General features: G+C 47.1%; 1 protein-coding gene across 3 annotated transcripts in view; it reads right to left on the bottom strand.

The window, feature by feature from the left end:
- Window positions 1-26399, bottom strand: part of TSGA13 (testis specific 13) — a 35015-nt gene extending 8616 nt beyond the window's left edge. The window contains exons 1-4 of one of the 3 annotated variants that reach the window (XM_083461597.1): window positions 26093-26399; window positions 21195-21271; window positions 13814-14014; window positions 8769-8869 (exon numbers count right to left, since the gene is read on the bottom strand). In XM_083461597.1, coding sequence (XP_083317723.1) covers window positions 8769-8869; window positions 13814-14014; window positions 21195-21251 — 359 coding nt within the window. In that variant the 5' untranslated portion in view covers window positions 21252-21271; window positions 26093-26399. Of the gene's footprint in view, window positions 1-8768; window positions 8870-13813; window positions 14015-18116; window positions 18258-21194; window positions 21272-23441; window positions 23749-26092 lie in introns of those variants that run through there. The other 2 variants (XM_083461595.1, XM_083461596.1) reach the window with 2 other exon arrangements.
- Window positions 26400-27098: the final 699 nt, after the last annotated feature.

Genomic DNA, 27098 nt, shown 5'->3' with positions numbered 1-27098 from the left:
TTTATGGTGGACGCAGAAGGGGTCCACCCGACTGGGGACAAGGTACGGGCCATTTGTGATGCCCCAGCGCCCAAGAGCAAGACTGAACTTCAGGCCTTCTTGGGACTACTGAACTTTTACCATTCTTTCCTTCCCCACAAGGCGGCGGTAGCGGAGCCCCTACACAGACTCCTGGACAAGTGGGCCCCTTGGGTGTGGGGCCAGCGCCAGGAGGCCGCATTCCAGGCAGTCAAGGACTTGCTTGTCTCAAACTCTGTCTTGGCACACTTCGATGAGAGGCTGCCGGTGGTGCTAGCATGCGACGCCTCACCCTATGGCATTGGCGCTGTCCTGGGGCACCAACTCCCGGATGGAAGAGAGGTACCGGTGGCGTACTTTTCCCAGACACTCAACGCAACCGAGCGGAACTACTCGCAAATCGACAAGGAGGGTCTGGCAATCGTGAAGGGAGTAAAAAAATTCCATGATTTCTTGTACGGGCGGCCCTTCACCGTGGTGACTGACCACAAGCCATTGCTTGGCTTGTTTGCCCCCGAAAAGCAGACCCCCCAAGTGCTGTCTCCTCGAGTCCTCAGGTGGTCAATTTTCCTTGCCAGCTACCAGTATGCACTGATTCACCGACCTGGGAAGGCGATGGGCCATGCGGACGCCCTCAGCAGGCTACTACTACCGGAAACAGGCCCTGACCCAGCACCTGCACAAGAGGTTATGAGCCTGGAGCTGCTTCCCGACCGCCCCATTCAGGCACAAGAAGTTGCCCACCATTCCAAGAAAAATAGGGTCATCTCCCGAGTCCTGGACTGGGTGTGGAGGGGATGGCCCAGCAGCAGCCCTGGGCCAGAATTCGCCGGCTACACAACCCGCAAACATGAACTGTCGGCCCACAAGGGGTGCCTGTTATGGGGAAGCAGAGTCGTTGTTCCCCAGCCCCTCCGCAAAAGGGTCCTCACAGCCCTACACGAGACACACCCAGGGGTAGTAAGAATGAAGGCCCTTGCCAGGAGTTATGTGTGGTGGCCGGGGATCGATGGAGAGATAGAGGCCTGGGTCAAACACTGCCAGGCCTGCCAAGAATCCCACCCAGATCCCCCAAGGGCCCCAGTCCAGTCCTGGGAGTCCGCCCGAGCACCATGGTCACGCCTGCATGTGGATTTCGCTGGCCCCTTTCAGGGGAAAACATTCTTAATAGTGGTGGACTCCTACACCAAATGGCTGGAAGTCACACTGGTACCGTCCACTTCCACATCCGCAGCCATCCGGGTACTATGCAGGCTGTTTGCAACCCACGGGCTCCCTGACACTCTCGTCTCAGGCAACGGGACTGCATTTACGTCAGGAGAATTCCAAACCTTCACAGCGCAGAACGCCATCCGCCACATCCGTTCGGCGCCGTTCCACCCTGCCACCAATGGCCAAGCAGAACGCATGGTGCGGACCACCAAGGACACCCTTCGCCGCATGACGCAAGGGGACTGGGAGTACCGCCTTGCCACATTCCTTCTAGCACAGCACAGCACCCCCAGCTCAATGACTGGCCGGAGCCCCGCTGAACTACTAATGGGTCGGCGCCTTGCAATCAGATTGGACCGCCTTCACCCCAATAGAGCTCAGGATGAGGTAGTGGTGGGGGAAGGCAGGAACCCCTGGACCTTCGAGGCCCAGGACCCAGTGTACGCAAAGAATTTTGGGGCAGGCCCAGCATGGGTACCCGCCACAGTCACCAGGGTCACTGGCCCCGTGTCGTACGAGGTGCTAACGGATGGGGGGCAATGCTGGCGCCGCCACTGCGACCAGATACGGCGACGATTCCCGGGAGAAGCCCAGGAGGAGAACAGGTCCCAAGGGAACAGTGGGGCAGTGAGGCCCATAGAGCAGGAGGGCCCAGCAGGAGAGGCAGAATCACTAAATACAGAGAGGACCCATGAGGCCGAAAGGACACCGGAACCAGAACCACGACTGAGCGAGCCGGTTGCACCAGACCAAACAGCCCCATCACAGCCAGCATCCTTGGAACACGAGCCAGAACCTGGAGCCCGGACCAGGGAACACCCCAGGCCGCAACGCACACGTAGGCCGCCGGCATACCTTGAGGACTATGAATGCGACCTCCCAGGCAGGACTGGAACTTAGAGGGGAGGGGTGTTATGTACTGAGTTGAATAGGATCCAAACTGAAGCAGTCTGATTGGTCCTAGAACAATAGGATCCAAATTGCAGCAGTCTGATTAGTCCTAGAACAATAGGATTCAGAATGCAGCAGTCTGATTGGTCCTAGAACAATGCAGCAGTATGATTGGTTGGCAGGAACCACCCAATCCTGCTCCAGATAGAAGTGAATCCACAACCTGATTGGCTTACAGTAGAATTCCGGAATTAGCCAATCATGTGCAGCCCATTGTGTAAATAATGTATATAAAGCAGATACTGTGAGGGGACTTTCATTCATTCCTCCTCACCACTATGAGCTGAATAAAGAGCATGAAATCACTTTGCGACTCTGAGTATATTTCAGAAGCTGAGAGGCTTGGTTTTTAAATGGTTTGCATGGAAAACAGAATAAGCTAGAATAAGCTCGTTATTAGCAAAGGGTTTTCATGCAAACTACTGTGCTCTAGTGGAGAAAACCTTCCGCCACCAATCAGCTGATTGGCACTGAGAATGGAGGTCGCTGCAACCATCAGCAGCTCTGACAGGTGTCTGTTTACATGATGTCATGATGTCTTTATTTAGGACATCAGGTGACTGAAGGTGGCATATGGAGGGTGGGGCACTGAGGGATGTGTCCCATGGCTTGGATCCATCCCCCCCCCCCCCGTTTTACATCCACAGATCTTCAGATAAATCCTGATCTGTGTTCTGCCTGTCCCTGAACCTCACCATGTGCTGGATGTGTTGAAAGGTGCTAGATTGGGTCTGCCTGTTTGCTGCCTGCAGGTGTTGAAGACATTTCGACAAAGATACGCCTTAAAATGGCTTCGGTGGAGGGCTTGGTTTCGGTTCCAAACAGCAATAACTTTGCATTTGGAATTTGGCTTGGTGGTGGTAATTCCCCGCTGAAAGGGTGGAGGGCTCGCTCAGCTAGACCACATCTGGAGACAGATATAACCCAATGGATTCCTGAATGCTCTGGGGACCTTCTGGCAGAGAAAGCTGATGGTCCTTGCCAAAGCCCAAATGTCACTATGGAACGGTGGTGGATGACACAAACCAGGCATTCTGAGTATTCTGTGTAGCTATGAGCCAGGTGGAGACCAGGGCAAAAGGGCACATGCTTTGCTCTGAAGTTGACCAAGTACAAGTCAGTGCACATAAAGGTAAAGGACCCCTGGATGGTTAAAGGTAAAGGGACCCCTGACCATTAGGTCCAGTCGGGACCGACTCTGGGGTTGTGGCGCTCATCTCACTTTACTGGCCGAGGGAGCCGGTGTACAGCTTCCGGGTCGTGTGGCCAGCATGACTAAGCCACTTCTGGCAAACCAGAGCAGCACACAGAAATGCTGTTTACCTTCCCGCCGGAGTGGTAACCTATTTATCTACTTCCATTAGGTCCAGTCGTGACCGACTCTGGGGTTGCGGCGCTCATCTCGCTTTATTGGCCAAGGGAGCCGGCATACAGCTTCCGGGTCATGTGGCCTGCATGACTAAGCCACTTCTGGCGAACCAGAGCAGCGCACAGAAACACCGTTTCCCTTCCCGCTGGAGCGGTACCTATTTATCTACTTGCACTTTGACATGCTTTCGAACTGCTAGTTGGCAGGAGCAGGGACCGAGCAACGGGAGATTCGAACTGCCAACCTTCTGAGTGGCAAGTCCTAGGCTCTGTGGTTTAACCCACAGCACCACCCACGTCCCTCCGGATGGTTAAGTCCAGTCAAAGGTGACTATGGGGTTGCGGCGCTCATCTTCTTTTAAGGCCGAGGGAGCCGGCGTTTATCCACAGACAGCTTTCCGGGTCATGTGGCCAGCAGGACTGAACCACTTCTGGCACAACAGAACACCGTGATGGAAGCCAGAGCGCACGGAAACACCATTTACCTTCCCACCACAGTGGTACCTTTTTATCTACTTGCACTGGCGTTCTTTCAAACTGCTAGGTTGGCAAGAGCTGGGATAGAGCAACAGGAGCTCAGCCTGTTGCAGGGATTCGAACCGCTGACCTTCTGATCAGCAAGCCCAAGAGGCTCAGTGGTTTAGACCACATAACCATGTGGCAGTGCAGGAGGTAAAGACAGGACACTTTGCAGCCTGCAATGAATTCTCTAAGAGCCAGCCAACCAAACCACCAGAAAGAGCCCCACTAACAAATGTTTTGTTCCAGCAAGCCTGCCTAGGCATGTAATTTTAGCATGCAATATTAACACGTTATTTCAGTAAGTCTAAATGTTTTAAAATTACTGATGATATATATTTTTAAAAATCATACATAGCTCGTTTTCAATGTTGCTCTTTATGGTATTTTTAATTAATATCTTAGACTACTGTACTGTAAACCCCTTAGAGGTCTTATGTTCTAGTATAGAATTGTAAATTTGGAAGGGACCACGAGGGTCATCTAGTCCAACCCCCTGCAATGCAGGGATCTTTTACCCAACGTGGGGCTTGAACCCATGACTGTGAGATCAGGAGTCCCAATATGTACTGACTGAGTTATCCCAGCTCATGTAAAGTAGGAAGTGATACGTATGTTTGTATGTATGTACATACATACATATATACATACATATACATATGTGATGTATGGAAGTGAGAGCTGGACCATCAAGAAGGCTGATCGCCGAAGAATTGATGCTTTTGAATTATGGTGCTGGAGGAGACTCTTGAAAGTCCCATGGACTGCAAGAAGATCAAACCCCTCCATTCTGAAGGAAATCAGCCCTGAGTGCTCACTGGAAGGACAGATCCTGAAGCTGAGGCTCCAATACTTTGGCCACCTCATGAGAAGAGAAGACTCCCTGGAAATGACCCTGATGTTGGGAAAGATTGAGGGCACAAGGAGAAGGGGACGACAGAGGACGAGATGGTGGGACAGTGTTCTCGAAGCTACCAGCATGAGTTTGAGCAAGCTGCGGGAGGCAGTGGAAGACAGGAGTGCCTGGCGTGCTCTGGTCCGGGGGTCAAGAAGAGTCGGACACGACTAAACGATTAAACAACAACAACAACACACACTCACATATATGTAGATGAATAAAAAATAAAATAAAATCCATAATTATTTGAGTACAGGAGAACCTTTCCATTTATATTCTATTTGCATTAATGAACAAATAAGTTTTCTAACAAAACGGGAAAACAAAGCACACAGCCATATGATGCTCTTAATCATTTCTAGTTACAGTGGTACCTCGGGTTACATACGCTTCAGGTTACATACGCTTCAGGTTACAGACTCTGCTAACTCAGAAATAATGCTTTAGGTTAAGAACTTTGCTTCAGGATGAGAACAGAAATTGTGCTCCGGCGGTGCAGCAGCAGCAGGAGGCCCCATTAGCTAAAGTGGTGCTTCAGGTTAAGAACAGTTTCAGGTTAAGTATGGACCTCCGGAACGAATTAAGTACTTAACCCGAGGTACTACTGTACAAAGAATTTTCAGCAGGACATTTTCCATGTCACATGTCTAGACAGCTCTTGCTCCATGCTCCATGCTCGTCAGTAGTATTGGCCGACGGTAAGAAGCTTCTGTGTCCAAATTTCAGAGATTCTTTTAATAAAGTTTTTGGAGAATCTTAACAAGTGAAGATAATAATCCAGCTGCGTCCAAGATCTGGCTCACATGCTAAACTATCTCATTGTGTCTAAATATTCCCAAGATATCAGCAAGGAGGCATGCATCTTTCTTCTAAATAATATGATTTCTAAACTTATGAATTCACTTTTGAAGATTCTCAACTCAAGTCTTAAAAATAACCTCAGTACAGTGGTCCCTTGCTTCTCAAACTTAATCTGTTCCGCAAGTCCATTCCAAAACCAAAGCGTTTCAAAACCAAGGCGTGCTTTCCCATAGAAAGTACAGCGGTACCTCCGATTGCGGATGGGATCTATTCTGGAGGTCCGGTCAGATCCTGAAGTTTCTGCAACCTGAGGACCACTTCTGTGCATGCACACGCGGCGAAACCTGGTAAAATACTTCTGGGTTTGCCATGCATGCATCCCGAAGTTTACGTAACCAGAGGGTTACGTAAACAGAGGTACTACTGTAATGCAAAATGGATTAATCCGTTCCAGACTTTTAAAAACAACCCCTGAAAAAGCAATTTAACATGAATTTTTACTATCTAACGAGACAATTGATCCATAAAATGAAAGCAATAAACAATGTACTGAGGTCTTACAATCAATCCATCAGTAGCTGAACTGGGTTCCACAGTCACAAAAACAAAGCAAAAAGAGCCGCAAAAATGCAAAATAAATAGCAAAAACAGACCACAGCATAACACTCAAAACAGAACAGAAGCGTAGCACTGAAATTGGAAGTGTGGCACTCAGGTCGGAAGCATAACATTCAAAACGCAGCACGTTCGACTTACGAAAAAGGTTTGCAAACCGGAACACTTCCTTCCGGGTTTGCAGTGTTTGGTTTCCAAGTTGTTTGAGTACCAAGGTGTTTGAGAACCAAGGTATCACCTTTTACCACTATCCTCATCGTGACTGAAAACACAATTTGGATCAGTGTTGCTTTGCAGGAAGGGAGAAATGCAACAAGACACTGCATTTCCTAAGAAATGACCAGATAGATACGGATTGTGGCATCACGTGTACACATCTTCCTAAACCAATGGCAGAAGTGCAGTATGAATGGCAGTGTGTACATAGCCATCCATATGTTCAGTTTGTTGTGGCTGGACATTCTTAGCAAAAAAATTATCAAGCATCATTTACTGACCTATGACCAAACTTTAAATACCACACCCTCCAACATTTCTCCAATGAATATAGGGATGTCCCATTCCACAACATCACAACATCAACAACAACAACAACAACAACAACAATAACAATAACAATAACAATAATAACTATAGGAAGAACTTCCTGACAGTAAGAGCTGTTTGACAGTGGAATTTGCTGCCAAGGAGTGTGGTGGAGTCTCCTTCTTTGGAGGTCTTTAAGCAGAGGCTTGACAACCATATGTCAGGAGTGCTCTGATGGTGTTACCTGCTTGGCAGGGGGTTGGACTCGATGGCCCTTGTGGTCTCTTCCAACTCTATGATTCTATGATTCTTCTATGATTCTATGATGAGGTTGATGATGATGATGATTACAGTTGTGCCTTGGTTTTGGAACAGCTTAGTTCCCAAACGTTTCGGCTCCCAAACGCTGCAAACCCAGAAGTGACTGTTCTGGTTTGCGAACTATTTTTGGAAGCCAAATGTCAGATGGGGCTTCTGATTGGCTGCAGGAGCTTCCTGCAGCCAATCAGAAGCTGCACTTTGGTTTCTGAACGTTTTGGAAGTCGAACGGACTTCTGGAACGGATTCCTTTTGACTTCCAAGGTACAACTGTATTATACTTATGCCCCACACGTCTGACTGAGGTGCCCAAGCAACATATACAAAAACGTAACAAAACATTAAATATTTTAAAACTTCCCTATCCAGGGCTGCCTTCAGATGTCTTCTAAAGGTTGTTTAGTTACTTGTTTCCTTGGCTCGGGGGTCACATAACTCCCATACCCTCCAATGTTTCTCCTATGAAAATAGGGACATCCTAAGGAAAAGCTATGGTTTTCCCAGTAGTGATGTATGGAAGTGAGAGCTGGACCATAAAGAAGGCTGATCGCCGAAGAATGGATGCTTTTGAATTCTGGTGCTGGAGGAGACTCTTGAGAGTCCCATGGACTGCAAGAAGATCAAACCTCTCCATTCTGAAGGAAATCAGCCCTGAGTGCTCACTGGAAGGACAGATCCTGAAGCTGAGGCTCCAAGACTTTGGCCACCTCATGAGAAGACAAGACTCCCTGGAAAAGACCCTGATGTTGGGGAAAATGGAGGGCACAAGGAGAAGGGGACGACGGAGGACGAGATGGTTGGACAGTGTTCTCGAAGCTACCAGCATGAGTTTGACCAAACTGCGGGAGGCAGTGGAAGACAGGAGTGCCTGGCGTGCTCTGGTCCGGGGGGTCACGAAGAGTTGGACAATACTAAATGACTAAACAACAACAACAAAGGAAAAGCAGGACATTCTGGGATCAAATCAGAAACTGGGACGGCTTCTGTAAATCCAGGACGGTCCCTGGAGATTAGGGACACTTTGAGGGTCTGAAATACATCCTGAATGATAAACTGATCACCCGCCAAATTCTAGATAAATCCTATCTCTTATTGGGAGATGAATCAAATACAGTTACAGTGGTACCTCAGGTTACATATGCTTCAGGTTACATACGCTTCAGGTTACAGACTCCGCTGACCCAGAAATATTACCTCAGGTTAAGAACTTTGTTTCAGGATGAGAACAGAAATCGTGCTCCGGCGGCGCAGCAGCAGCGGGAGGCCCCATTAGCTAAAGTGGTGCTTCAGGTTAAGAACAGACCTCTGGAATGAATTAAGTACTTAACCCGAGGTACCACTGTACAGCCATTCCAGAAGAGGCAAAGCACCTGTACATTCTGATTGATGACACTCCCAGGGGCTGATGGGAGTTGTAGGCCTTCAGTGGGGAAGGCTGGTTTAGAGCGCTGGGCATTTCAGGCGCACTGAAAACCACCTTGAAGCAATGTGTGTTAAAGCACAACGCCCGTTCTTTTCCCAAGGGAAAGAGCTGTGGCCTTACCTGAATTCTGCAGGTTTCCTCAGCTTTCTGATGCTGGGACTCATCTGGCTCTTTTGGGCTTGCACTGGGGGTAAGTGGTCCGAATCAGGTTGGTTTTTCCTCTAAATGGAAGGTGGATTAGCAAAAGAAGCTCTCGTTAAATCTTCAAATAATTTTTTATTATTTTCTTTACATAACCTTTTTTTTCAACAATCCATACATCCATCCAAGCTATGGCTTCCCGCCATCCCTTCAGTTGGTATCCTTTATCACATTTTTTCGCGTATTTTATACTCACATCTTATCTGTTTTACATTGTAGGAGCTACTTCAGTCCTGCTAGTGTTTTTAATTTTTTACAGCTGCCTTTTAGATACGCAATAAATTTATTCCAATTGTGAAGCTCCGGTTAAATCTAAAGCAGGGGTAGGCAACTGTCAGGGAACTGCCATCGGAGGAACAGGTGGTGGAAGGGCTCACAGAGGCTGGGAGGGAGTCAGCAGCGAAAGCAGGGACCAGCAGGGGGAGAGATGGGTCTCTGGAGGAAGGTCTCATGAATGCGGAGAGAGACGCAGCAGCTAAAGCAGGAACTAGCAGGGAAGAGGGAGGGCTCAGGGACACGTCCAGCGAGAACAGCGGGGAGGTGTCAGAAGCTCCCATAGGGAGACCCATTCCTCGCAGGAAGCTGTCACATCGTGAATCCAGGAGACGTGTTTCCGTTAAGGAGCTTCTATGCTGGAAGCGCTTCCGAAAACAACCACTGTCGGAATCTGGAAGTGACTAGGGCAGACATGTTTGAGGAGCTCTGTCACACACAGAGGTTTGTGGAGTTGCACAAACTCTGAGGGACCACGATTTTACGCACAAGCAGCTAATCATCCCATCACAGCAACCTAAGGCCCGGGGGCCGGATCCGGCCCAATTGCCTTCTCAATCCAACCCATGGATGGTCTGGGAATCAGCGTGTTTTTACATGAGTAGAATGTGTGCTTTTATTTAAAATGCATCTCTGGGTTATTTGTGGGGCCTGCCTGGTGTTTTTAAATGAGTAATAATCATCATCTTTATTACGGTCCAACGACCCATAACATGGATTCAGAATAAAATACAGATTCATACAGACAACCCCCCAGGGAAGGGAATTTACATGAGGAGAATGTGCACTTTTATTTAAAATGCATCTCTGGGTTATTTGTAAAAGGTAAAGGGACCCCTGACCATTAGGTCCAGTCCTGGATGACTCTGGGGTTGCGGCGCTCATCTCGCTTTATTGGCCGAGGGAGCCGGCGTACAACTTCCGGGTCATGTGGCCAGCATGACTAAGCCGCTTCTGGCGAACCAGAGCAGCACACGGAAACAGCGTTTAGCTTCCCGCCGGAGTGGTACCTATTTATCTACTTGCACTTTGATGTGCTTTCAAACTGCTAGGTTGGCAGGAGCAGGGACCGAGCAACGGGAGCTCACCCCATTGCGGGGATTCGAACCGCCGACCTTCTGATCAGCAAGTCCTAGGCTCTGTGGTTTAACCCACAGCGCCACCTGCACCCCTGGGTTATTTGTAGGGCATAGGAATTCTTTCACCCCCCCAAAAAAAAATAGTCCGGGCCACCACATGGTCTGAGGGACAGTGGGCTGGCCCACGGCTGAAAAAGGTTGCTGATCCCCAATATAAAGGCTTGGTAACCTTCATGATACTGGCAGCTCATCAGCAGGTCGGGGCAGAAGAATCCCACAGGTGGGTCCTGGGAGGGGATGAGGCAGGGAGGGCGGTACGATGGCAGGAGTGCTGGGTTCGAGTTCTGTGTCATGGACTGGTTGGACGAAGAGGAATGGTGGGAGGAAACAGCTGGGGAACCCCAATGAAGAAGAATCAGAGCCGGAGGAGTAGTTTGGATTTGGATTTGATATCCCGCTTTCTCACTACCCGAAGGAGTCTCAAAGCGGCTAACATTCTCCTTTCCCTTCCTCCCCCACAACAAACACTCTGTGAGGTGAGTGGGGCTGAGAGACTTCAGAGAAGTGTGACTGGCCCAAGGTCACCCAGCAGCTGCATGTGGAGGAGCAGAGACGCGAACCCAGTTCACCAGATTACAAGTCTACCGCTCTTAACCACTATACCACACTGGTTCTCTAAGGTTTATTTAATATCTTCAATACATAGTCCACATCTACCCAGCAGGCTGAGCACAACACTCTCTGAACCACAGCAGATGTAAAGAACATCAGGGTAGGTGGATGAAAACTGGCTTAAGAGATAACACAACGTGAAGAAGGAAAGGGGGTCAATAATGTGGTTCAGAAATTGCTCCCAGGTTTTTAAAACTGACTCTACCATTGCGAGAGGGATAGGGGGAGCATGAGGGTGCCGTGCACCCCTTAAAAAGCCCAAAGGGGTCCTTTGGGTGCCAAAGGGTCCAGCTGTGTATTTTTTCAAGCTCTCTTGTCTTCCCATGTAGGGTGTGTGTGTGTGTGGAGTAGGAAGAATTGAGCCGAAATGCAAGGCTCCAGCTCAACTCCACAACGGGAAGCCTCAAGTTCCAAGCATTGAAGCGGTATCCTCTCCAAAACTTTAAAGCAACGAAAATATAGCTGTGTTAGCGGAGGAATCTGAGGGCTCCCTTGGACAAGAAACAAGGACACCAGCCAGGAATACCAGAGCAAAACAGCAGCCAGTAGGCTTGGTCTTTATTGAAGACTGTCACAACAGGACTCCCACCTGCCACCAGGTGGAACAAGATGGAAGCCCCGAACAAAAGAGAACCCAAACTTTTATTAGCTGCTAATCCCCATGTTACACAAACACCCCAAACTACATCACTAATACATCATGGTTTCATCATGGAAGGGGAAGTCTGGTGGCAGTAATCAGAGCATCCTGGACCCTGCCCCATGGTTCCCCTTGCCCTCCACCAAACACCCATCAAGTGTAACAAAAGAGATATTTACATTTCCCTGTTTCCCAGCCAAGTTAATCACACCCCTTTGTCTTCATCTGAGTTTGTTATTTCTGGAATGGCTACCTGTCTGGCACTCAGGTATCAGGATGCCAGGAATTATCACTCAGGCAGAGGGGCTGCTGGGTAGCTGAGCTCACATGTCTATAGGAATTTCTGAAGTCTTCCCAGTGAGCCAGTACAGAGAGACATTTATCAGTGAATTCTTACATTTGGTATCGTGCAGCAAAGGCCCTTTGAATAGATAGGAAGAAACTGTGATGAAGTGTTTTGTGGGGACAAATCACAAAAGTCACAAAAGTGATTGTGCTGATTTTGGTAGTGGGCTGCATGTGCATGATATCTGCTGGAGGGGCAAACCCCCACACACACCTATACATAAATTCCTGCAACAGTTGACAGGCAAAGAAATTATTATTTTTGGAATTTATTTGGCGAAATGACGGGGTGAAAGAAAAGGAGGTCTATCTGGGATATGGCTGTCTTTACTCTGCATGGGAACATTCTATGAGTGTAAGAAGTTATTTTAATTGATTTTGGTTAGTTTATTCCTGCTAATGATTGACTTCCGAAGAAGCTCTTGATAAGGGTTTCTTTTGGTTTTCGGTTTACTGTATATACTTTTCTTTTCCTTACTGTGGTTCCAAGGTAAAATAAAAGGCACAGTCCCTGATTGGGGAAAGCTCTGGAGAAGATGGAGACTTATATGATTGTGAGAGTTATGAGAGAGGAAGAAAGAGCTTTTCTTTTCTCTATCTGCTTTCTCCATGCCAGGCACAATTTTATAAACTTCTGTCATGCAGTCGGGACTACAAACCCCATCATCCCACAGCCAGTGTGACCGGTGGTCAGGGTAATGGGTTTGGTAGTCCCATAATACATAGGGATCTGGGATTAGGGAAGGCATAGGCAAACTCCGGCCCTCCAGATGTTTGGGACTACAATTCCCATCATCCCTGACCACTGGTCCTGTTAGTGTTGTAAACAAAAATTGCCCTTTTCCCTTATGGGGTATCCAAGAGCCCATATAGAGTCCTTACATAGGTTCCCTATTGGTAGGAGAGAATAAGAGAGGCCAACCAGAGAGTATTGAGAAGCAAAGCAGCTAGTAAGCCTGATCTTTATTGATCTGTTGCAACAGGGTGCTCCCCCCACATGCAGGAGGGAGGAGGAACCCAGAACAAAGGTGTGCCTGCCCTTATATAGACATTTTATATTCCCTGCCCTGGAGCTCAAGACCACCCCTCCATACATCATACAAACATCACAGAAGGGGTGTAACCTAAGACCACCCCCCAGATACAACATACCTACATCACAGAAAAGACGGTCTACAGCAGAAATCTGAGTGCGTTGTTTATCTCGTCTGACAGGTTATCTACTTAATGGTCACTTGATTGGATTGCCTGGGGAGCCTGGCCAGTCTTTTGTAATGATAAATACTTAGTTCCTGAGCCAGGTCACAGGCTCACCCTATTCATACACAGACATACCCTTAAGACAGGGTTTGTGAAGGAAAAGACAATGGGGAGGCTTTTCCATTTTCCTTTGACCTTGCAGAGAAAACATTTGGTCAGTTTGGGAATCAAAAATGGTTTCAGGTCGGTCTTCCTGTGCTGATCTATGTATGTGCTTGGTTGGTACATTTATGAACATTTAACATATGTCTAAGACCTCAAAATTCCTATCACATTAGCTAGGGATGAGGGGAATTGTAGTCCCAAACATCTGGAGGGCCAGAGTTTTCCTATGCCTGGTTTAGAGACACCTTTTGTGGAAAGGTCATGCTGCAAAGTTCCCTTCTTGACCCCCCCATACAATAACAACAACAACAATAACAACAACAACAACTTATTATTTATACCCTGCCCATCATACAACAACAACAACAACAACAACAACAACAACAACAACAACAACAACAACAACAACAACTTATTATTTATACCCTGCCCATCTGGCTAGGCTTCCCCAGCCACTCTGGGCGGCTTCCAACCAAATATTAAAATACAGAATTACATCAAACATTAAAAGCTTCCCTAAATGGTGTCAGAAGTGGGGTAAATCCCCTTTTTACTTTAAGCAAGGTATGCGTGTTGGAGAACCAACTTACCCTGATGTCTTCAGGGAAAAACTGGAAAGGTGTTGAAAGCTGTTGTCCGGATATGAAGAGGGGAAGTGGGTTGTTAGTCACAATCAAGGCAGTTTTGTCTTGATTGAACTCCGAGGACCTTAGCATGATGGCGATCTCTCCCTTGTGTTGCTCGAGCCGTTCTTGGAACTCAGCATCAGTGAATGGAAGGAAGTATTGGACCTACCCCAGGAGAGAGAGAAATAAAATAAGTAAAATGACATCAACTCCTACTGACCCCAAATATTCCTCTGCAGAAGGAAATATCTTGGGAAAAGCTCCCCCAGTGGTTCTTTTCGCTTGCAAATCCGACAGATTTATGGTCAAATTTTGTCTATGAATATTTTGCCGCTGTGGCCTGGATTCAAGGTCTAAGGCATTTACCGTGTCAAAAGAATGGCCCGGACTGGCCAGTAATGCAATCGGTAAAATGTTATCAGGTTATCTTGACAGGCAGCAGACAAGCCACACACAAGCTTCTGTTGTAGACCGCGTCTTTCTGTAATGTGTGCATTGTTGTAAACAAAAATTGCCCTTTTCCCTTATGGGGTATCCAAGAGCCCATATAGAGTCCTTACATAGGTTCCCTATTGGTAGGAGAGAATAACAGAGGCCAGCCAGAGAATATTGAGAATATTGAGAAGCAAAGCAGCTAGTAAGCTTGATCTTTATTGATCTGTTGCAACAGGGTGCTCCCCTCACCCGCAGGAGAGGAGGAGGGACCCAGAAAAATGGTGCGCAAGGCCTTATAAAGACTTTTGAAATTGCCACCCTGTAGATCAAGACCACCCCCATAAACATCATACATACATCACAGAGGGGGTGTAACTTAAGACCACCCCTCAGATACATCACACCTACATCACAGAAAAGGCGGTCTAAAACAGAAATTTGAATATTGTTTTTCTCCTGTTGTTGTTTATCTCTTGTCTGGCAGGTTACTTGATTGGATTGCCTGGGGAACCCGGCTAGTCTTTTGTAATGATAAATACTTAGTTGCTGGGTCAGGTCACAGGCTCACACCCTATTCAAACACAGACATACACTTAAGACAGGATTTGTGAAGGAAAAGACAAAGGGGAGGCTTTTCCATTTCCCTTTGACCTTGCAGAGAAAACATTTGGTCAGCTTAGGACAGTTTGGGAATCAAAATGGTTCCGGGTCGGTCTTCCTGTGCTGATCTATGTATGCGCTTGGTTGGTACACTTATGAACATTTAACATATGTCTAAGACCATAAAATTCCTATCACAGCATGATGCTTTTGAGCGGTCTTTGGCTAAAGGGCTGGGCAATTTCTAAAGTCTTCAAAAATTCTTGCATACCTCTGTTCCGGGCCCTCACCTCCTGGCAAAGGTGGCGGGAACCCTGTCGCAACAGAGAAATAAAGATCTGCCTTATTGTCACTGGATCCTGCCTCCATCCATTCTCCTCTGACCGATTAAGGACTTAGGGTAAAAGCCAACTCCAGATTTTTCTATACCAGGAAAAGGCACTGATGGTAGTGTTGCAGGAATTTATGTATAGGTTGGGTGGGTTGCCCCTCCAGCAGATATCATGCACATGCAGCCCACTACCAAAATCAGCACAATCACTTTTGTGACTTTTGTGATTTGTCCCCACAAAACACTTCATCACAGTTTCTTCCTATCTATTCAAAGGGCCTCTGCTGCACAATACCAAATGTAAGAATTCACTGATAAATGTATCTATGTACTGGCTCACTGGGAAAACGTCAGAAATTCAGATAGACATGTGAGCTCAGCTACTCATCAGCCCCTCTGCCTAAGTAGCCATTTCAGAAATAACAAGAAGACAAAAGGGTGTGATTAACTTGGCTGGGAAACAGGGAAATGTAAATATCTCTTTTTGTTGATCCTGGAAGGAAGAACTCTTTTCTTTTGGCCTTAGGCCCGCCCCCGGCCGGCCGTCCATTGTCCTCCCTGGCTGAGGGCGGGTCAAAGGCTAACTCAAGCTGGTGGGTGGCACCCGCCCAGGTGAGCCTCGCTCGGTGCTGCAAACCCCACCCACCTGTGGGGAAGGGAGGGCAGATATTGTTACACTTGATGGGTGTTTGGTGGAGGGCAAGGGGAACCAGTGAGAGATTTTCCTTTCTTGGGCTCCATGATCACTGCAGATGGTGACAGCAGCCGCGAAATTAAAAGACGCCTGCTCCTTGGGAGAAAAGCAATGACAAACCTAGACAGCATCTTAAAAAGGAGAGATATCACCTTGCTAACAAAGGTCCATATAGTTAAAGCTATGGTTTTCCCAGTAGTGATGTATGGAAGTGAGAGCTGGACCGGGGGTCACTAGGTGGCGCATCGGAAGATGGCTGACAATAACATCTCTCCGACCCACACGAGGTAATTTGGAGGCTATGATGGGGGTAATTAGCCTCCTTAACCCCCCCCCCAGGATTGGGGGGGGGGCGGCCCTTGCCTGCTGTGCCCTATACCACCCCCGAATTTGTGGGGGTAGGGGCACTAGGCACAAAGCCCTCCTGTGGGATTTCCGGCTCTCGTGGACGCCGTCCCTGATTCGCGCCGCTAGTTGCAATGATCTTTAAAAGAAACAAGTTGGACAAGATTAATTGCACATGCTTCAAGGAAAAAGGGGAGTAAAGACTGCTGACAGAAGAGATCTCTGATAACAAGACAAGAATAAAATATGAGAAGATACGTCAAGATACGGTATGACAAATGGGGGAGGGGGGAGAAAACCTGTCTTCCTTTTTTTCATGTGATTTAACAAGAATCCCCTCCCCTAATGAGTCAGAAACTAAGAACTTAAGCTGTGGATTTAAGGCTGTGTGGAGATAAACTTTCGATCCAAAGCAATGTTTCAAGATGAAGCTGGAAAGCTAAGAGTTTTGGAATGACGCAGTTAAAAATGCCGTCGCCATTTTGGGAGGCATTGTTGGAGCTCTTGGGTCTGGGAGGAGAAAGAGAGAAATAGAGTTGTTTACATATCGTGGATCAATTCCTCGGTGGGACTTAAGAGCGACAAATGCCAAAATTTACGATGGAAAGAGCGATGTTATCTACGAAGGAGATATATGGAAACCATCTGGACTTAGCGGAGGAACGGGAAATCCACACAGGATTATTATACTTGTTATCGGCTTAAGGAGACCAACAGAAGAGATTGTAAAGGAAAAAGAGAAATTATATGAATAAGATATGATGTGGAAACACCAAGATAAGACTGGATAGAATTATGAACTTTGTTTGGACTATTTGGGACTGATTTGGACATTAATGCAGTAATAATAAGATGATCTGAATCCCCCTTTGGATCTTGAAGTATGGGTTCCCCCAACAAAATTTAAAAATTTGGCTTTGTAATTTGGAATTTATATGATGTGATTTAATTTGATGTGATTGGCCAGTTAATAAAAATTATTTTAAAAAAAAAAGGAAGTGAGAGCTGGACCATAAAGAAGGCTGATCCCTGAAGAATTGATGCTTTTGAATTATGCTGCTGGAGGAGACTCTTGAGAGTCCCATGGACTGCAAGAAGATCAAACCTATCCATTCTGAAGGAAATCAGCCCTGAGTGCTCACTGGAAGGACAAATCCTGAAGCTGAGGCTCCAGCACTTTGGCCACCTCATGAGAAGAGAAGACTCCCTGGAAAAGACCCTGATGTTGGGGAAGATGGAGGGCACAAGGAGAAGGGGACGACAGAGGACGAGATGGTTGGACAGTGTTCTCAAAGAGACCAACATGAGTTTGTCCAAACTGAGGGAGGCAGTGGAAGACAGGAGTGCCTGGCGTGCTCTGGTCCAGGGGGTCACGAAGAGTCCGACACGACTAAATGACTAAACAACAACAACAAGGGGAACCATGGGGCAGGGTCCAGGATGCTCAGATTCCTGCCACCAGACCTCCCCTTTCATGATGCAACCGTGATGTATTAGTGATGTAGTTTGGGGGGTGTAACATGGGGATTAGCAGCTAATAAAAGTTTGGGTTCTCTTTTGTTTGGGGCTTCCATCTTGTTCCACCTTGTGGCAGGTGGGAGTCCTGTTGCGACAGTCTTCAATAAAGACCAAGCCTACTGGCTGCTGCTTTGCTCTGGTATTCCTGGCTGGTGTTTTTTGTCCAAGGGAGCCCTCAGATTTCTCCGTTAACAGTAGATCCCTTACCCAGTTTCCCCAAACATCAGCAATGCTGACTGAAGAGTTCTTTACCTGCGTTGGTCCCCATCATGCTCTGCTTTCTGTTTCCCACCCCACCCCTCTCGTCCTCTATTCACAGCAAGAAAACATAGAATATCACTGGCCTTTTTGCCGCTCCAGCTACTGCCGAAGGTGACCAGTTCCTTTGATTCTTCCTCTGAAACCATTCCTCTGATGCACCAGTAGACAGTGTGAGTAGCCAGCAGGCCCAGTACTGGGCCTGCTGGCTAATCACTGTCCTTGCATATCCCATGGCATTGTGATTGACAGCACACGGCGACAGAGAGGATAGCTGCATCACCATGCAACAGGCTGGCAAGGTAATCACCTTGTAGGGAAATGGCTGCAGGTGTTGATCGTGGCTTGTGGGGACAGTGGGAGGTGTGGTGGTTTGGGAAACAGGGTCACAAAAGCCGAGTTAACTGCTGAGAAAATGTTAGAAGCATAAGAGTTGGAAGGGACCCCCGAGGGTCATCCAGTCCAATCCACTGCAATGCAGGAATCTCAACTAAAGCATCCATGACGATGGCCGTCCAACCTCTGTAGGTGACAAGGTATGGCACCTTGCTCATTTTCCTCCCCCGCTATCAGGCCTTACCTGGCACTGCTTCCCACTGCTTCCCACTGTCCCTGTTCGCTGTCATCGCCAGCAGTTACTTGCCCATCTCTGTTCCAGATAGGAACAGATCCCAATCTCTGGCTGCCATCTTAGATGCCCAAACTGCATTGAGAAAGGGCATGGCATTGGGGGGAGGGAACTAAGATGGCGAACAGGTCTGCCATGTGGGATGTGAAACACAAGAGCAGTCAAGTACAACATTCCTAGAGTGAACATGTTTACACCTGGGGAGGAACGTTTGTCCAGCCAGCAGGTAACCTTCCTGTTTCCTTCTGGGCTGGGACAGACTTCCTCTGTATGTGATTAGAGGTGAGCGTGGCCTCACCTGTGCAGGTAACGACAAAAGCACAGGGCAGGGCAGCCATCTCTCTCTTTTTTGACTACATGCATCGAAGAAGCAACATCTGCTTAGCCAAAGATGCTCTCTTGGCTTCCAGCCAAGGGAAAACAAAGGGACTGTCTCCTTATGTGATAGTTTCCAGGTGTATGTTACTTTTCTAAACTAAGTCTGCCTACTGGGATCTGACTGTGAACAGAATGTGAGTAAACTCTTTTTATACTTTTATAGACGACTGTGTCGTGTCTTATCTTTTATGAAGGAATAAGGGGAAAATACCAGAACAGTTATTATAGAGGCTTTAGCGAGCCTGAGCAAACGCGCCCGCTGCAAGTTTTAAAAAGGGGAATGTTACTCTGCTAAATTGTGAACTTGTTAACACAATGTTTGCCTCAACTCGCTTGTGGAAACAACTCAGAGGTTATTAAGAAGAAAAACAATAACAACAAGAAGATTAGAAGATGGGACTTGTGAACATCAAAGCAGCAGAAATACGAGATGATTGGACCCTTATGGAGCTCGAAGCATGGGTACCCCAACAAAATTTTTAAAAAATTCGGCAAAATATTTGGATTTTATGATATGTATTGGTATAATTTGGATTAATTAATGTGATACGATTGGATTGTTAAATGGAAAACTTAATAAAAACTATTTATATAAAAAAGAACTTGTTACCACAAGTTGGAAAAGGATATAATCAAACAATATATTCTCTTCTGCATCCCTGAACATTCTCATATGCCACAGTGTAGTGGCTCATAAGCTTCATCGACTAGTGTCTAGATCAAGGGAAGTAATAGTACCGCTCATTTCTGCCTCGATCCGGCCATACCTGGAAGACTGTGTCCAGTTCTGGGCACCACAGTTCAAGAAAGAAATTGACAAGCTCGAACACGTGTACAGGAGGGTGGCTGGGATTAGGATTTTTATCTATCCGAGTTGCTCCAGCGAGTAGTACTATGGTACTATGATTTGTATACATCATGTGAGTGTCTGAGGGAGCATGAGATAGGTTGTCTGAGGTATATTGGAAGTTAGTTTTACTTCTGTGTGTGTCACAGTTTTGTACTGGTGTTCAGAGAGCATAGAAGTACTGATCTTCAAACATCTCAAGGGCTATCACATGGGAGATGGAAGCAGTTTTCTGCTGCTCTGAAGGCCTGGACTCAATCCAATGGATTCAAGTTGCAAGAAAGGAGATTCTGACTAAATGTTAGGAAGAACTTTCTGACGGTAAGAGCTCTTCAACAGTGGAACAGTCTCCCTTGGGAGGTTATGGACTCTCCTTCCTTGGAGGTTTCTAAGCAGAGGTTGGATGGCCATCTGTCAGGGATGCTTTCGCTGAGATACCTACACTGCCAGGTGGGTAGGACTAGGTGCCCTTTCCAAATCTATGGCTCTATGGTTTTTCCTAGGTGCCCTTTCCATATCTATGGCTCTGTGGTTTTAATGAGGGTGAAAGAGGAGAACGTAAAATATGATCTGAAGCTCAACATAAAAAAAAACTAAGATGATGGCCACTGGGCCCATCACCTCCTGGCAAATAGAAGGGGGGAAATGGAGGCAGTGAGAGATTTTACTTTCTTGGGCTCCATGCTCACTGCAGATGGTGGCAGCAGCCACAAAATTAAAAGACGCCTGCTTCTTGGGAGAAAAGCAATGACAAACCTAGACAGCATCTTAAAAAGCAGAGACATCATCTTGCCAACAAAGATCCGTACAGTTCAAGCTATGGTTTTCCCAGTAGTGATGTATGGAAGTGAGAGCTGGACCATAAAGAAGGCTGATCACCGAAGAATGGATACTTTTGAATTCTGGTGCTGGAGGAGACTCTTGAGAGTTCCATGGACTGCAAGATCAAACCCATCCATTCTGAAGGAAATTAGCCCTGAGTGCTCACTGGAAGGACAGATCCTGAAGCTGAGGCTCCAATGCTTTGGCCACCTCATGAGAAGAGAAGACTCCCTGGAAAAGACCCTGATGTTGGGAAAGATGGAGGGCACAAGGAGAAGGGGACGACAGAGGACGAGATGGTTGGACAGTGTTCTCGAAGCGACCAGCATGAGTTTGACCAAACTGCGGGAGGCAGTGGAAGACAGGAGTGCCTGGCGTGCTCTGGTCCAGGGGGTCACGAAGAGTCGGACACGACTAAACAACAACAATGGTTTTTCCTCTTCCTTTGGCACCTTTTCATGATGGAAAAAGAAGTCAGGTTTCACTTACCAAGTTAGGATGTTGTGAATAGGTGGCTTCATGCTTCAGCTGGAACTGACTGCACATGTTCGGATAAGTGTCTCGAACTGGGAAGTTAAAAACGACGTCAAATTATTTTGACACCTGAGGAACCCCGAAATCCAATCTCGTTTCTGCTATTCACTCTTCCCACCAACCATGGTCACCCCACTTTCCCCTAGGCAATGTGTTACCCTGGGTGGGGGCAGCCACTGGTTGGCAGAGTTTGCTCCTTTCCAAAGGAGAAACATGTGCCATCTTCATGTGCCACCCAGTTTACTTCCAAACAGACCTTTAGGTAGAATCAAGCACTCCTAGCAAGCAGAGGAACCAGCTACCCATCCTGCAATCTCCAGAGAGGGGCCTATCGTATTGGCCCGATTATAAGCCACACCTGAATATAAATTGCATCTTTAAAAATTTTTTTTGGGGGGGGGGGGCTAAGAAAAAAAGACAATTCCCGAATATAAGCCACTCCCTTAAAATTCCGCAGGCACTCACGTCTGTTTCATTTTACTGTATGGCTGTTTCAGCAGGGATATCGTAAAAGCCAGTTTTTGTAAGTTCGCAAATTTCAGCTGCACTTTAACTTTTCACGGTCGGAATTTTGCAAAAAAAGGGGGGAGGCTTATATTCAGGCCAATACGGTAGTACCCAACAATGATTTATGCCAGTGGTTACCAAAATGGGTGCTAGTTCCTCGGGGTGTGTGTGTTGGTAATTACCTAAGGGTGCCATAACTACATGTCTTTAGGAACCGGACAAAAACCTTCCTCTTTACCTAGGCCTATAGCTGTTCATTTATCTTTGACCTGTAAAAGTGAGGGGGATAGCTCTGTTATTAGGATGCTGTGGGTTAAACCACAGAGCCTAGGGCTTGCCCATCGGAAGGTCAGTGGTTCGAATCCCAGCGACGGGATGAGTTCCCATTGCTCGGTCCCTGCTCCTGCCAACCTAGCAGTTCAAAAGCACATCAAAGTACAAGTAGATAAATAGGTACCACTCCAGCGGGAAGGTAAACGGCGTTTCCATGCACTGCTCTGGTTTGCCAGAAGCGGCTTAGTCATGCTGGCCACATGACCTGGAAGCTGTACGCTGGCTCCCTTGGCCAATAAAGCGAGATGAGCGCCGCAACCCCAGAGTCATCCGCAACTGGACCTAATGCTAAGGGGTCCTTTACTATTTACCTTTACCTATTTTATTATTAGGCTGTCTGTCAGTATCCTTTTTACAGTGATACATTGGGTTACATATGCTTCAGGTTACAGACTCCGCTAAACCAGAAATAGTACCTCGGGTTAAGATCTTTGCTTCAGGATGAGAACAGAAATCGTGCTCCGGCGGCGCGGCAGCAGCGGGAGGCCCCATTAGTTAAAGTGGTGCTTCAGGTTAAGAACAGTTTCAGTTTAAGAACGGACCTCTGAAACGAATTAAGTACTTAACCCAAGGTACCACTGTATTATGCTTTTATCCTTGATGTTCTGCAATGTGTACACCGCCCTGGGATCTTCCGATTAAGGGCGGTATATAAATTATGTATTATTATTTATTTATTATTATTATTATTGGTTTTTCAGCTGGAACTCACAGGAACTCGGTTCCGGCACCTCTCAAGTGGACGTTGTTGCCCCTTGTTCTCCCTGGTTCTCTTAGAAGAGGACGCGGGAGGCATTCATGGTGAATTCTGGCACCTCTTTTTCTAGAAAAATAGCACTGGTAATAATAATAATAATAACTCGCTCCAGCTGCGTTGATGGAAAGGAAGCAGAAATGGGTGCCAATTCCCACCCGCCTCAGCCAGCGGAAGCAGGATTGCCATGGCCTCGGCCCAGTATACCTGAAGGAGCGTCTCCACCCCCATTGTTCTGCCCAGACACTGAGGTCCAACTCTGAGGGCCTTCTGGCGGTTCCCTCCCTGCGAGAAGCCAAGTTACAGGGAACCAGGCAGAGGGCCTTCTCGGTGGTGGCACCCGCCCTGTGGAACGCCCTCCCTTCAGATGTCAAAGAGAAGAACAACTACCAGACTTTTAGACGACATCTGAAGGCAGCCCTGTTTAGGGAAGCTTTTAATGTTTAAAAGACCACTGTATTTTAATACTTTGTTGGAAGCCGCCCAGAGTGGCTGGGGAGACTCAGCCAGATGGGTGGGGTATAAATAATATATTATTATTATTATTATTATTATTATTATTATTGGATGGAGCCACTTCCTGTCAGGTACGGGTCTCTGTTACTTACACGTAGAGAGGGATGCTGTGGCGAGGAGAGCAGCATGGCGCCATCGCCAGATGACGTCTTCATTTGCACCATGTCGACCCACCCTAGGAACCATTTGTCCGTTAACTAGCATAATGGCCAGGGGTCAGGGGCAATGGGGTCTGTAGCCAGGGAGGGACGGATCAAGTCGATTTTGGCTGCCCCGCGCACGCCGAGGCAGAAGTGACGCTGGAGGGAATCAGTCAGTCTGAGGGCGGGGAGAAGATACTTCACCCACAGAACCAGGTTTGTGGCAACGGACAACTTGCCCCCCGGGCAACTAATTCCTGCCTAATCCAGGTTAAAGGTGATGGTTGCTTGGAGGCCCTGGAATCTTAAAACACCCCACACGGTTCTGAAGATTATGACAAGGTTGCAAGCCACATTTTGTAAGGCCGGAGGTCACATAAGGGCAATGGCGAGTTGAACAGTGGCTCTTTTTCTCTTTTAAAAATATTTTTATTGGTTTTTACAGGAACAAATTTAAAATAACGAAAAGGAAAAAACTTTTTAAATATATCCATAAATGAGATTCTCTGAATCTCATGACTTCCCCCCGTCCCCTGCACGGGTCCTTAAAATAATTTTTCTAAGACTACATATCAGTATGTTCTTCTCCATAGTTTTCATCTCTCTAAATTATCCATGTCTTTCGTTTCTTTACAAGTTATTTTACATCTAGCAACTTCTGACTGAGGATCTGTGTGTGAGCTCAGGTGTATAGCATGGGTAGTAGTAATAATAATAATAATAATAATAATAATAATAATTACTATTATTATTTAGGGCTTTAAAGGTCAGCACCAACACTTCAAATTGTGCTCGGAAACATACTGGGAGCCAGTGTAGATCTTTCAGGACTGGTGTTATATGGTCCCGACAGTCGTTCCCAGTCACCAGTCTAGCTGCCACATTCTGGATTAATTGCAGCTTCCGGGTCACCTTCAAAGGTAGCCCCACGTAGAGCACATTGCAGTAGTCCAAGCGGGTGGACTACCAACAAAAATGGCGCCCTCCACAACAACATGATTCTATGCAACTATTTGGATGTATCGCTACTGCTTAATGTCTGTTGTGAAGAAAGTTCTGTTAGTAAAGCTTTGAAACCATATTTATGATCTAGACCATTGCCATTCCCGGGGGGGGGGGGGTCTGTTTTTATTCATCCTACTGCTCCAAGCTGAACAATATTAACATACCCTCCAAAATTTCTCCAATGAAAATAGGGGCATCCCATTCTACACCAAGAAGCTTCTCCCACCTTTGATCTTGCCGCACACAGGTACGTCTTTTGCACATAAACGTCTGTCACCTTGAGCCAATTACAATCTCTCAGCCTAGCCTCCCTTAGAGGATTGTTGTAAAGGAAAAATGTGAAATTAAGATATATATTTTTCCACCTTTTGTACGCTTCTTTACACTGAATCGCATTTCCCATCCTTGCAATGCTTCCCCAAGCCCACTTCATTATTGCTGTCTCGATGGTGCACTCTTGCACCATGGTGCAGTGAAAGTGCGAGGCACTAATGGTATAAAAAGCCACAGGATTTCAGCTACAGGGCATGCACCAAATGAAGCCATATGTCTGTCCTGAAACTTTTGCAGGTCCGAAAGGTACTGACTAGGCATAACTGCCCCTGTACCATCAGAAGCACAAATCACCATGCATAAAAAGGGCAGTCCTCGTCCAATTCTAAAAGTTCATCAATGCACGCATACGTCACTATATGCAAATTGTATGCAAATCTGTGCCCTCTCCGGCCATCTTTATTTTCCCTTTCGGTAAGCAGCCATTCTGTATTGGATACATGCTAATATGGTCACATATTCCGTGAAGCAGTTGGGCAGACACAACAGACTTTTCAAAAACTTCCAGCTGTTGCCAGTATGTTCAATTTCATTCTGTCCTTAACAGCAGACTGACCCTAGAGTTTCCGAGCTAACAAAGCAAAAGCCAGTGAACTATTGATTTATAGACAAGGCAAGCAGATTTCGCTGTTTTCATTGTTCCACAGCGAAAGTAAATCCTTGGTTTGTGGGATTAACTGCAGATCACACCTGTTGATGGTTTCCATCCTGAGGAATTTAAAGCTTCAGAAATAAGCAACATGCCATTATTTCCACGGCCAAACGTCCAAGAGCCAGAAGGGCTCAGTGGAAGGACAGCTGTATTGGCATGGAGAAGGTGCCATGTTCAATCCCCGACATCTATGGCTTGTAGTGGAAAACACGTCAGTCTGAAACCCTAGCAGCGGTTCTCAACTTGTGGGTCCTCAGATGTTGTTGGACTACAACTCCCATCATCCCTGAGCTCTGGCCTTGCTAGCTAGGGGTGATGGGAGTTGTAGTTCAACATCTGGGGACCCACAGGCTGAGAAAGGCTGCACCTAGAATCTGCCGCTCTTTGTGTAGTCAGTACAGAGCTATGTTCTAACTCAAGAGTCCAGCATCTTCCTCTGCACAACCGAGATATTTGCTGCTTCCTTTCCTAGACTTCCTTCGGGAAATTCAGAACCGTTCCTGAAGGTGTTCCAGCAGCCTCCTACCCAGGCAGGGCCCAGAATGAGCCCCCAACTTAGCTCCAGGGCCCCCAACAACATCCTCCTCGCCACCACCACAAACTCAAAAGTCACCTGGTGTTGTGGCGGTTGGATAATGGCTGACCACAGCGGCAAAGTGGCCTCAGCTGGCTGCGCAATGGAACTTCACTGCTCGTTGCAGAACTTCAGGAGGTGGAAGAGTCGAGTTATCACGTGGCCCCGTAAGCATCGTCCGAGCCGAACGCACATCAGTGAGAAAGATGCTCCATTGGGTGGAAGGGTGATGTGACTCCCTTGCCTCTGCGTCTTTTGGAGTGGCAATATTCTGGGGCAGATGTTCAAGCCAGCATTGGGAGCGACAGTTGAGGCAGTTAGCGGAAGACTCGCAAGGTTCCAGGCACAGAACAGAGATCTCTTTATTTTCAATAGCTGCGAGCGGAAGGAAGAATGTTGGCAAACATCACTTCCCGTCACGATTCCGCAAGGCCCAAGAAATTTGTTGCTGTGTAACAGGACACGGTGCATATCTGCCAACTTTCCATTATCATCATCATCATCATTATTTATTATTCCCTACCCATCTGACTGGGGAAGAAATGGAGGCAGTGAGAGATTTTACTTTCTTGGGCTCCACACTCACTGCAGATGGTGACAGCAGCCACAAAATTAAAAGACGCCTGCTATACAAAGATCCGTATAGTAAAAGCTCTGGTTTTCCCAGTAGTGATGTATGGAAGTGAGAACTGGACCATAAAGAAGGCTGATCGCCGAAGAATGGATGCTTTTGAATTCTGGTGCTGGAGGAGACTCTTGAGAGTCTCATGGACTGCAAGAAGATCAAACCTCTCTATTCTGAAGGAAATCAGCCCTGAGTGCTCACTGGAAGGACAGATCCTGAAGCTGAGGCTCCAAGACTTTGGTCACCTCATGAGAAGAGAAGACTCCCTGGAAAAGACCCTGATGTTGGGAAAGATGGAGGGCACAAGGAGAAGGGGACGACAGAGGACGAGATGGTTGGATAGCATTCTCGAAGCTACCAGCATGAGTTTGACCAAATGCGGGAGGCAGTGGAAGACAGGAGTGCCTGGCGTGCTCTGGT

The sequence above is a fragment of the Podarcis liolepis genome, assembly GCF_965112155.1.
Source record: "Podarcis liolepis genome assembly, chromosome: 10".
NCBI lineage: Eukaryota > Metazoa > Chordata > Lepidosauria > Squamata > Lacertidae > Podarcis > Podarcis liolepis.
Note: the sequence above shows the minus strand (reverse complement) of the source record. Positions and strands in the feature narration are given on the sequence as shown.